A 12,351-nucleotide genomic window follows, 5' to 3' on the forward strand; every position below is an offset into this window, starting at 1 on the left:
CTACCATTTTCTATACAGCATCATGGGTAATGCAGTTTTTCACCAGGAACTCCACTGTTAAATATGAATATTTAAAAATTAAGCTAAAAAAAAGAAAAGAAGAAAAAGGCAGGCTAACGGCTTCACCTGAAACAAATACCATTGATTAACAACCTCTCAGCCTACTGTGGGTCTATCTTTAAAGATGTATATTAGTTATCGAGATCCTGAATGGAGTTTTTACTTCCAGAACCCAACTGTTACACTATTGCTATGCGGTTTCTAGGGTGGTCTTGGTGGTTACCAGCCCATTGCTAGGTTGTTGCTAAGGTGTTCTTGGTGGTTGCCAAGGTGTTGCTGTGCAGCTGCTTGGGTGTTCTGGGTTGTTGTCAGGGTCTTGCTATGCAGATGCTAGGGTGTTCTGTGTGGTTGCCAGGGTTTTCTGAGTGGTTGCTGTGCGGTTCCTAGCATGTTCTAATTGGTTGCCGCCAGGTATTGCAAGGGTGTTATGGGTGGTTGCCAGTGTGTTGCTATGCTGTTGTTAGATGTTCTGGGTAATTGCTAACGTTTTTTTTTATTTGACCCAAATATTGACTGGGGAAAAGTGTAAAGGTTAAACAGTAATAGTAATGGATAAGTCTGACTAGGGTTGAAATATGCAACAACAGACAACAGATACATTTACATACATGTGATGCACTTTAATTTTTCATCAAATATAAAAGTGTGCAAATATAAAAGTGTGCAAACACTATGGATAACTGAGAAATACCTTTTTTTTGTGTACAAAGGGGAATGGCAAGGCAGCTTTATCAACTATAGGCTAATTACAGAAGTCAAGGTGAAACCTGCAGGAGGTGTCCAATGCGGATTACTGAGTTTTCTATGGAAGATTATTCATACAGATGCATGGATGCTAACAACAACAACAACAACACAGAATCACAGAGTTCAACAGTAGTTTAAAGACCTAGCAATTAACAGGCTTTCTGTTCCAGACAGTGAAAGGTAATGATGGCTACACCCCCCCTTTGCATAATGCAGGGCTCGGCGCAGTGGTTTTACAAAGTGATGAAAAGATAAAGTGGTCTCAGGAATGAGCCAGTGGCCTGAACATGAGGGTACATGGGATAGAGTCCTCCCCCCATACGGTCTACCCACACCTGTGATCCCCCTGAGGGCCTGTTCCCATGGTACGAGCCAAATGGATCTATAAATGCACAGCTCTATTTGAGGGAACCATTTTAATTATATAATTAGCCTCACAACATTGCCATTTCTCTTTAAATTATAGCCAACATTTGAACTTAAGTGCAATATTAAGTTGATATATGATGAGCTTATTCTAATATGCTACAAAAGAAATTTCTATAATACAATTTAGGGGTTGGAGAAAGCATCGCTTGCATTGCATCGCATCCATCACCACAGTACACTGGTAACAATAATAAAATGGTGAAATTAAAGACATACAACAAACACAGGAATAGATAAACAATGGCATGGAAATGACAGGAAGTCCGGAATTACAATATCGAGGCTCTATTTACAGTAGCGATATATACATACAGAATGCATTTCTAGTCACAAAATAACACTATTATTAAGGAGGAAAGTCAACAAGAGACCAAACCCTGGAGAAAATACCTGTCAATATTCCGATAACTGAGTAATTACAATATGTACATAAAATCCCAATGGATAACAAGAGTCCCTATTTTAGAGCATCTATCAGTCTTTATAAAAGTAGGAGTGATAAAAAGAGGGAGAAAGTGTCTGGGAGCATATTGGCAAAATTTCCTGATGTCCATGAGGCCAAAGCCCCAGTAGGACCCTCAACAAGGTGCCGATTCACACAACGAGTCTACGGGTGTCAGTGTGCCGTCAATATTTTTGTGGTTGGTGAGTTTCAGAATAACCACTTTCCTCTCGGGTTTTGTCGGGGTGAGAGGATTTGGACTCTCTGGCTCCGATTCCGACGTGTAATCAAACGAGCGCTCGCTGGCGAGCTGCGGAGACAGCGGTGCTGCGTCGGCACCACGTTCCAACAGGACGCAGATGGCATCTTTGTAGCCACCACGTAGAGCCAGGTGAAGTGGAGTGAATCCAGTTCTGTCTTGAGCATTAGCGACGTCGGGGAAGCTCTGCAGAAGCTCTCGGAGGACCTCGCAGTGGCCGTTCTCGGCAGCCAGGTGACATGCCGTGCGAAGGTCATGGTTGGAGCTCTCAGGCTCAGCACCCTCCACCAGAAGCATTTTAACTGTCGGGAGGTGGCCTCTCTCGGATGCCAAGTGCAAGGCGGTGCAGCCATTGGCCGTCCGGCCGTGAATATCTGCGCCGTGTTTCACAAGCAGTCTTGAAGTGCTGGTGTGGCCCGTTTCCGCGGCCACGTGAAGAGGACTGTGGAGGCCGTCGGAGGTCAGGTGCACGTTAGCGCCGAGCTCCACCAGGATCCGTGCCACACGGTACTGGCCTCTTTGAGACGCCAGATGGAGCGGAGTACGCCCGTCCGATGTCTGACCATCAACATTGGCACCTGCCTGCTTCACCAGGAGCTTCACAATTCCCAAATGACCTTTCCAGGCAGCCAGGTGTAGAGCCGTCCAGTCGTCTTTGCCTTTGACATGGACATCAGCACCACGACTTAGTAAGACCCTCACCACGTTCTCTTGTCCGTGGTGGCAGGCAATATGCGTCGGCGTGCGTCCCTGAGCGTCTATTTCGTTAATGGAAGCGGAACGGTCTAGGAATAAACGTGTCAGGGCCTCGTCGCCGTTCTGGGCTGCGAAGTGCAGAGGTGTGTATTGGTCCTCGTCCTTGGCGTTGACATTTGTCGTCTTGCGGCTCAGGAGAATCTCGGACACTCCCTTCAGCCGCTTTTCGGCAGCCATGTGGAGGGGCGTGGCTCCTTGAGCATTGGGCAAATTAGGGTTGCAGTTGCTAAGCAGCAGAAACTTAACTGCTTCCTCATTGGCCAGACTCACGGCGAAGTGGAGCAGGTTGCTGCCACCCTCCAAGAGCAAGTCAACATCTTGTGGCTGGAGGATCTTCATCAGCTTAGCGATGTCCTCAGTGCGAATGGCTTCACAAAGCTTCTTCTTCTGGAACTCACTGGATTCTAAAGTAGTACATAAACAGAGAACAATAATGAGTAAAAAAAAAAAGTTCTTTTGGCACATGGATTAGACATTTACAATTGTCAGATTCATCTATTTTTGTCTAAATCTCTTCAAATGGTTTCTGCTCAACATCTCTGATAATTCATAATCTTTGCAAAAAACAAAAAGAAACAAATAACAAAATGACACAAACAAAAAACCCTAAACAATTCAAAACAGAAAACAACTCAGAACAAACTAAATAAATACAAATTGAAGCAAAACAAAATATTATAAACAAATCGAAGAAAAACAAAAGCAAAACAATTAACTAAGAACAAAACAAAAAGCAAAATAAAACCAAAAAAATTATAAAATAAAACAAAAGAAATGCTTTTATGTATGCTGTACAAAGTGGTAAGCTGCTTTTCTCTTACCATTCACAGCATTTTCCTTCTCAAAGGACAATGTAATAGAGCCTTGGGATGAGAAAGCTGAGTCCACAGAGGAGATTCCTGACAGTCTCTTGCTGGTGTTGTCTTTGCTCTCAAGGGACTCCTCTTTGACATCGCTAAAACTGCGTGAGAAGCCCGAGTCGATCTGAGACAGCAACTCAGAGAGGCTGCAGTCCTTCTCAGGTAACATGGCTGACTTTGGCCTCACTGGCTTTTGGTTGCTAGTCTATATGTGAAGAAAAGTAACAGATTGTTTGTAAGAGAAAATTAAATTTGATGTTTTCAGATTTTAGAAATGATGGAGGGAGCCACTTGGATCATACATGAATACGTCACTGACTGCAGATGTAAACATTTCCTTCAAAGACGTAGCATTTTGACAAATTGAGGACAGCATGTTGTTCCTAAAATAAACAGTTTTATACGCTCACCCACAAAATGACAAAAGGTTTCTGTTGAAGCAATGCAGTTTGATGGCATTCTCTGTCACTGATGAAACACTGTCATCTGTGTGAAACATTTGCACTATGTACTTCGACTAAAACAAACAAATACCAAAGAGTTGCCTAATAACTGAGGGGCAGGAAGTCTAAACTACATTACGGAGGTCAGTCTTAATGAATCACATGAACATAACTTGATGGAAACACTGCTTTACGTCACACACGGTAAGACAGCGGAAGAACATTTGAGAACAATCATGCATAGCGATCAATCTGATCAATCTGATATTACCTGTTCGCTGGAGGCTGGGGCAGGGCAGGGGGAACAATCTGGTTCTGAAGAAATGGAAGCTCTGGACTCATCATGAGGTTTGGTGCACAGATCCTCAGCTTCTGAAGTGATCTCTGGAGGAGAAAGTGAACCATGTTAGACACAGAGAAATATGCATATGCGTTAACATTAACATATAAATATGCATACATTTTCATATGATCACCACCAATTAAGACATGATCCTGGAACCACATCCCCGTCTGAAAATGTAATCCTAACCAAACCTAACCCTACTCCTAAACCCCAGAAATCGTACAGAAAGGCGTCTGGGCTTGACAGAGCATATTTAAGAATACCCATTAATAGAAAATGCTTCCTGAAATAACAAAACATACTCATGTTTTAAAAGTTATAAATGCACTGCAGAACATGAATGACAACATTATCTTGTTGTCTGGCATATTCTGTCATGTCACTGTTGCAATGCAACTCTGGGTCCTGTGACTCAGCGTGTTCGTTACTGGTATGATGGAAGCGAGAGACACTCACCTTGAAAACTGGGTCTGGCTTCAGGAGAATGTGTCCAGCACTTCTGCATAAGGGCCAGGAACCCCGAGCAGGCCTGGGGACGACTGCGGGGAATAAGGCTGAGGTCTGGACGAACACCCTTCACCACCTTCACCATTATGTGCAGGATGTTATTGTCTCCTATGAAACAGACAGAGCAAATAATAACATCAGTATAATTGCCACACAACAGAATGCAGTGATATAGTTAATATCCTCAATTTAATCAAGTAAATAACAAAGTCGTTTCAACCCAAAGATCAACAGGAAAAGAAAAAAAACTCACTCATAATTTTTTTTATAGCACATTTCCCTTCAATTCTCATTTCTGTTACAGATGTGAAATGGTTTACTTCTCTGTTACTCATAATTCTAGATTCTGATTCCCTTCCATTAATATTGTATATTATTTTAATGTTTGGACACAATGTTTTTTTCTTCTTTTTATTAAATTATCATAAATTAAAAGCAAAACGACAAATTCTACACTGATGTTTAAGTACTACAATTAAATACTCATTTAAATAATATATTTAATAATATACATTATTCTAATGAAAATGGGGATCAACAACATCCTGAAGATATTCTATTCATTAGACCAGAAAAAAAAAGAAAGAAAAAAAATCAACACTTCTCAAAAAGCAAACAGAGGCCGCTAATTTCATGTCTTGTTATTTCAACCTTCATTGTACAGTACATCAGGATATTGTATAGGTTCCTTTTGGAAGGATTGTGTGGCAGCCAACTACTTCCATTCACTGGTGCCAAACACAACAGTTTTGCCTCTCATGACTCTTTTCGGTTTCATTCTTTCATACTGAATTCTTGTAACTGCTAGTTACTAAAAAAAGCAGTCATATATTTTTCCTCCCTTGTACCTGGAAATCACAACCCTCACAGAGTGCCAGACAGATTGAAATGAATACAAAAAATCCACATTTACAGGATCTGATGGTGCACATAATAAAGAGGAGTAATAATAAGGGTTTCCAGACGCTCTCTGTACCAACTCAACTTTGAGAGACAGATTTGACTTCTCGTCTTACCTTGATATGGCTTCTTCTGTGTGAGAATTCCCCAGATAACGATCGAAAAACTGTGAAACAACACATGTGTTAGTCAACGCTGACAGAAGCATGGAAAGGTGGTTTTGAAAAACAGAAGCTAATCTCATATTTGAGTTATAATTTACACAGTGAAAACAATCCAAACTGGCTGACCTGTACACATCGTGTTTAATGTCAGAGATTCTGTCTTTTTCTATAATCCTCTCTGGAGGGAGGTAAGCGATGGTGCCACAAAACCCATCACGGCTGATATCGTCATTCCTGGAAAAGCCGTTCCACCTTGCTAGGCCGAAGTCAGAAATCTAAAATGAAGACCAGAAAGAAAAGGGAAATGGTTAGGTGGTCTTTAGATTTTATGTTTTAATGTTATCCCTAGATTAGGTTTTATTTACTGTGCTTTTTTCCCAAAAAAAAACATGTTTAGAGTCGCCTACAGGTGCCCTATTAGGTGGGGAAGACATGATTTTTCTGTAAATGTGTGCACGCATATGTAGGCGTGTGTGTGCCAACCCTTCATTAACACTGCCTAGCTTTAGCTTGTTCAGACTGGTCCAGCATACATGTTTACATCCAGCCTTTTCAATCCGACACGATGATTCCCACCCATCCCTCGTGACACCTGCTTACTCATCCATGGGAAGGTTGGATATAAATGGGATAAAGCATGGGAAAGCTTTTCAACCCTCAGGGAATTTTCTGGAAAGGTATGCGCGGACCGTGAAAAGAAAACGCTAGGCGTACCCTCCCCCCTCATCGCTTATGAATTTTCCCGCATAGGTGATCTGACACGACTGAGATTAAAATTGTTGTTCGGTAGTCGGCACTGGATTAAGATTACAATTCATCATGTTGACGGGGTGTTTTTATGAACCTGAAGCACATAATCTAGATATTTAAATCAGGATTTAGCTGTTTATTGTTTTTAACAAGTGTTATTGCACTTTTGATCCGAACATCATGATCTTTCCTTTAAAATAATTTATAACCCCTTAAACAGGGTTTCCCAAAATGGGGTTGAACTGATAAAAAGTTAATAATTAAATAAATAAAAAAAATTATGAAAATAAATCATAAAAAAAAAAAAAAAATGTTTACCAGCATGTCATGTGACTATTCTATTAAACACCAGAGAACCGTAAACAATGGGTTGTTAAATTATTGAAAAATTATTCACTTAAAATATCAGGGGGTACTTCAAGTAACTATTTTAGGTCAATGTGGTTCGCCTGACAAATTTATTTTAGGAATCCCTGCCTTAGAGGACACAAAAAAGACTATTGTAACAGTTTTTGTCCATATAATAGAAGTCAATGGGGTCCGTAACAACACTGGAGATATGAAAATGATTACTTTCAACATAAGGAAAGAGTAAATATTTTCTTTTGCGTTTCCACAGAAGAAAGCCATACAGGTTTGGAACAACACGAGGGAGAGTAAATGCATCAACTTTTGCATGAACTATCCCTTGTGAGTGATGGGAGGGTAAAGTCCCAAATAACCTGTAGGTGTTCTTCAAAAGCAGTGCAGTTTACTCGGGTAGTGATGAATCACGCAAAGCTTTGATGCAATGAACCAACTGTGACTGATTCCTTGGAAGGTCTAAAACATGAGCAGTCATCACTTCATTATCAAAGGAGTCAAGACCTCGTCATGACCAGACGTGGCTCGCTCTGTCTCACCTTGATGTGGTAGTGCGCGTCCAGCAGGATGTTAGCGGGTTTAAGGTCAAGATGAAGTAGGGGCGGGTTCATGCAATGCAGGAAGTTCATCCCCACCGCCGTCTCATGGATGATACGGAAACGCAGCTCCCAGGGCAGTGGCTCTGAGGCCAGTAGAGTTTCCAGAGAGCCTGTCTCCATGTATTCCATCACCAATCCCTGCGGGTCGCTGCAAATGCCGTACACGGGGAGGATGTAGCGGAACTTAGCCGCCTCCATCTTCTTGGCCTCCTCCAAGAGTTCGGCACGCTCCCTAAACAACAAAAAAACAACGTGTTAAAAAAGCTGTGGAATGTAAATAGCATTTATTTTGTAAGGAATGTCTTCCCATGGGAGGGATACAGCTGGATTTTAGTTGGATAACTGGCAACACACCCAATTCATTAAAAAGATCATAAAGAAATCACAGCAAGGCACTTTTAAAAACAACAACAAGGGAAGGTACTAAAACCCGTTGGACCTGAGCACAATTACAAAGCTGACTCACTCATATTGTCCGGAAGCGTATTATGAACAATGACACAATGTTTTTTTAGCTATTGGCTAAATTTCCATTCTGAAAAAGCACAGCTTTCAAGCGTACACAAATAGCTTTACCGTTTTCCCACAATGCTGTTTACAGTAGGCTATATTTATGAGACATTATCTTTTTAATTACATTCCAGTCTTTAACATTGATAGATATGGGGTTGTTTGAATGGCTGTCTTGTACTTTGTTCTTTCAAAACTCCTTTTATTAGTAACAAGTCAGACAGAAGTCAGACATGTAGGTCTTATATTTTATAACTGGACTCACAAAGGACATCTCAAAGTTTACTGTTTAAGCCTATCTGTTTGCAAAGCAAACAGCACCAACATGTCTCTGAACCGTGGAACTCAAGAAATCAAGCACAGATATTAAACAAAAAGTTTGTAATGTCTGTAAGTCAGCACTTTGCTTATCACTTTATTAGTTTACCAAGTCTTTTATTACTCCTATAACGTCAACGCTTAAGCCAAAGTGTTCACGTAGTTCTCTCCGACAATTTTAGCATTAAATAAATAAATAAATTCAAATGCATAAAAATTTGTGCATTTATTTTTTAGTACACTTAGTTTTGATATTTTCTACTGAAAGAAAACTAGTTGAGATGCCAAGAGATATCATAACTCCAAACAAATATACAAACAAACAAACAAATACAAATTATTGAAAAATAATCAATAATTTTGTAAATAATTGATTTTTAATACACTTAGTGTCGATATAAAACTAGATCTAAGAATGCTGAGGGAAAGCATAACACTAAACAAATATAACAAACCAATAAATAAACTCAAATTATAAAAATAATAATAATCAATAAATAAGTAAATCGTTTATTTTTAATACTTTTAGGCCTGGTTTCACAGACAAGGCTTAGATTAAGCCAGGATTAGGTCTTAGTTAGGACATTCAAGTAGCTTTTATAAATGTGCTTTAGAAAAAAAAAAATCTTACTGGTGTGAATCTTGAGACAAAACAATGGCACTGACATATTTTAAGATATAATATTCAGTTAAAACAGCTCAAACATGCATTTTAGTCTGGGACTAGGCTCAAGCCGGGGGTTAGTGTTGATATAAAACTAGCTTTAACAATGCTGAGAGAAAGCATAACTCTTAAAGTCTGGTAGAAAACAGTGGTGCGATTCCCACTGGGATGGACAAATGGGAGGTAAGGAGTGAGAAGATTACAGGGAGCGTGGAGGTAAACGTTTAAAACTACCCATTCTAATGCCCCACACGGTTCTGCCACCCTTTTCAGCTCAACAAAAGCCGTTCTTTTCTTCAAAAAAAAAAAAAAAACGGATCCAGTTCTACCAGTTCTGCAACTCTGCTAAAGCAGAGGCCTGATGGAGCACAGGAGGACAAAGCCTGCTTTTAAGTCCGTGTCCTATTTAGACGGGGAGGCAAATTAGAATTCTTCTACCTTCAGATCTCAGGTACTGATAAACTACTGTGTTTAGGGTCACATGGAACCGCATTCATTAGATTTCAATCAGATGCTTTTGTTTTTTTCCTCCTCAAGCTTGGCGATGCAAAGTGACATCCACATGAAGAGAATGAAAGCAAGTTGATGTATCCCGTTGTGTGCAACATATCAATAGTGCCTCTGATCTGATAAACAAAGTACAATCAGGGCCTATTCTACATAAAGTTATAGGGCCAGAGGAGTTGCATAACAATATAAATAGCCTGAACCCTGGGGAAAAAGACTTAATACATGCTCCTGTATTCATGCTCATCCAAGGCTATTGAAACATTTATGGCCAAAGAAAAAATCACACAATATCAACACATGAAATTGTGTATCAAAGGTCACGCAGAAGTGCAATTCAAAAAGTCTAAACTAGAATAATTATCACAATTTTAAATGTAAATATTGGTGTTTTCATGCAGACACTAAGAATCCTAAAAAAAATTACTACAGTTTACACAAAAATATTAAGTAGCACCACAGTGATCATTCAACATTGATATTAATAATAATTAAAAAAAATCTCCAGCAGCAAATCATTATATTAGAATGATTTTTGAAGGATCATGTGACACTGAAGACTGGAGTAATGATTCTGAAAATTCAGCTTTGCCATCACAGGAATAAATTACATTTTAAAATATATTAAAATAGAAAACAGTTTATTTCAAATTGCAATAATATTTACACTGTTACTGCTTTTACTGCATTTTTGATCAAACAAAAGCAGCCTTGGTGACAAAAAGAGATTTTCAAAAAATGTTACCATCTCCAAACTTTTTAAAGGTAATATGAATAAAATAAGTAAGTATCTCACAATAACAAAAATGGAAGGGATATCATATACCATAATTGACTGAATAATATAACCAGAAGTAAAATGTTATGCGTGTGACTGCAACATCTGTGTAAGCTCTGGTAAGATCTATGTATGGAAGGTTACTGGGAAACAGAGCTCACATACAGCCACTCCTTGTCATGTCAGGACAGAGTTAAAGTGGAAAATGGATGTAATATAAATGTAAGTCTTTACACAGAGTCTTGAGAGATATCCATAATGTGGTGAGACTGGGGGCATAATCATAGCTCAAGGCAGTATATTAGAAGCAGTTTCCTGACAACATGTTGAGGACAAGCACAATAGTACCTCAATATTGTGAGGTAAGCACAATAAATGTTCATTTGAACAGAATAGAGACTTAGTAATAGACTAGAAGTAATGAATATTAATGCTCACTAATTCACATTGGACAAAAAAAGTTCAGGAATTCTGTATTGCATTTCTGATTCAAAATAAATAATAAACAAACCAACAAATAGCAATTTGTATCAATACAAACTGACATGAAAGCATATCTCCAGTATGGCATTCCCAAATTATGGATTTCACATCACAAAAACAAACTTCACTTGCCTTTCAGATGACTGTGGTTAACCAATATACACCCACCCACACACCCACACACACACTTTAAACACTCTTCTAAAGAAGTCTCAGTGAGCTGAAAGTGACAATAAAAAAACTGAACTCACTTGTCATCTGAATGAAGACTGGGAGGGCACTTGATCGCCAGCAATGTTTTCCACTGAATATGTCGTACTTTGTACACCTGTCCGAAGCCTCCGGAGCCAATCTTTTCCCAACTCCCAAACTCTGAGGCGTCAAAAGTTTTCAGAAGTCCCATAATCCCTGGGGAATTCTCTGGGACGTCCATTTTTCAAGTTGTTAAACAAGATCCTGTGCAATTTGGATTCTCTTTTTCACATAAAAAAAGTTTTTTGTCAAAGACAAACAGGTTGTGAACTGTTCCTTGTTTTTTTCCTGTCTGTACAGACGGCTTCTGTCTGGCCCTACCCCTGTGTTCAGGTAAGAGGAGGGAGGAGCCTAATGACATCATTTCCTAAGCCAAGAACACGGCAAAGAGTCAATTGCCCGATCTAGTCCTATGACACATATGCCCATTTATGCTAAAGGACATTGGTGACGCCCATAAAAGAACTGTTTATCCACTTTTTCAACTTCACTACATCTAATACAGCACCAGAAGTTACAAACATCTCAGATTTCTGCTCAGAAAGGCTTGGGAATTGTATTCGACACGGTTATCCAAGCTCAAGGAATGCTGGTTATCACCCAACACCTTTATAACCTGAGATAACAAGAATGTGAAGATTGTCTCTTAACCCCCTAAAGAAATATAACCTACATGTTTTCTAGGATTACTCAACAATGTCCTGGTTATGCGATACGGCTAAAATGAGCCGTGTGGAATGTTAAAAATCATTGAACCTAGTCATAGAAGCGTTTATATTAGCCGGAGGTTCAAGTATGCGTGAACTCAATTGAAGTTAATCTAAATGACAGTTTAGTTGTAGCTTCAGGGTAACATTAACTCATTTTACATTGACCTGATTAAGTTTACATCCACCAGACCTTGCACCACAATGTTCTCATGCAATACACAGGTAACAGTGAGTCATGCTGAATATTTTTAAGATCCATTCAATGGATAAGTAAGGTAATTAATCTTAAAGAAATGACCAATCTTTCCCTCTGGTTTTAAAAAAGCCAAGTAGGTGGTATTTCGTTGATTTTTAACCCATAGGAATGTTTGCCTTTTTAACCATACAAAGCCGTCTACTGCGACATATTTGATACATGAATTTCTAAAGCCATGATAAAAACTTAGCTGAAAAAACTGATGTAGGCTACACAATCTTCTATATGCCTTCTGTTGTCTGGCTGAG

The 12,351-nt window shown here is 39.3% G+C and overlaps 1 protein-coding gene across 1 annotated transcript; it reads right to left on the bottom strand.

Annotated features, from left to right (window-relative positions):
• Positions 1-655: 655 nt before the first annotated feature.
• Positions 656-11,483, bottom strand: ripk4 (receptor-interacting serine-threonine kinase 4). The gene is made up of 8 exons (XM_082157075.1): positions 11,137-11,483; positions 7,566-7,857; positions 6,040-6,188; positions 5,866-5,915; positions 4,799-4,957; positions 4,268-4,380; positions 3,515-3,758; positions 656-3,097 (listed from the first exon to the last, which is right to left on the bottom strand). The coding sequence occupies exons 1-8, from the start codon at positions 11,316-11,318 to the stop codon at positions 1,815-1,817; spliced, it is 2,472 nt and encodes an 823-aa protein (XP_082013201.1). The 5' UTR covers positions 11,319-11,483; the 3' UTR covers positions 656-1,814.
• Positions 11,484-12,351: the final 868 nt, after the last annotated feature.

Source organism: Leuciscus leuciscus, assembly GCF_965113295.1.
Source record: "Leuciscus leuciscus genome assembly, chromosome: 24".
NCBI lineage: Eukaryota > Metazoa > Chordata > Actinopteri > Cypriniformes > Leuciscidae > Leuciscus > Leuciscus leuciscus.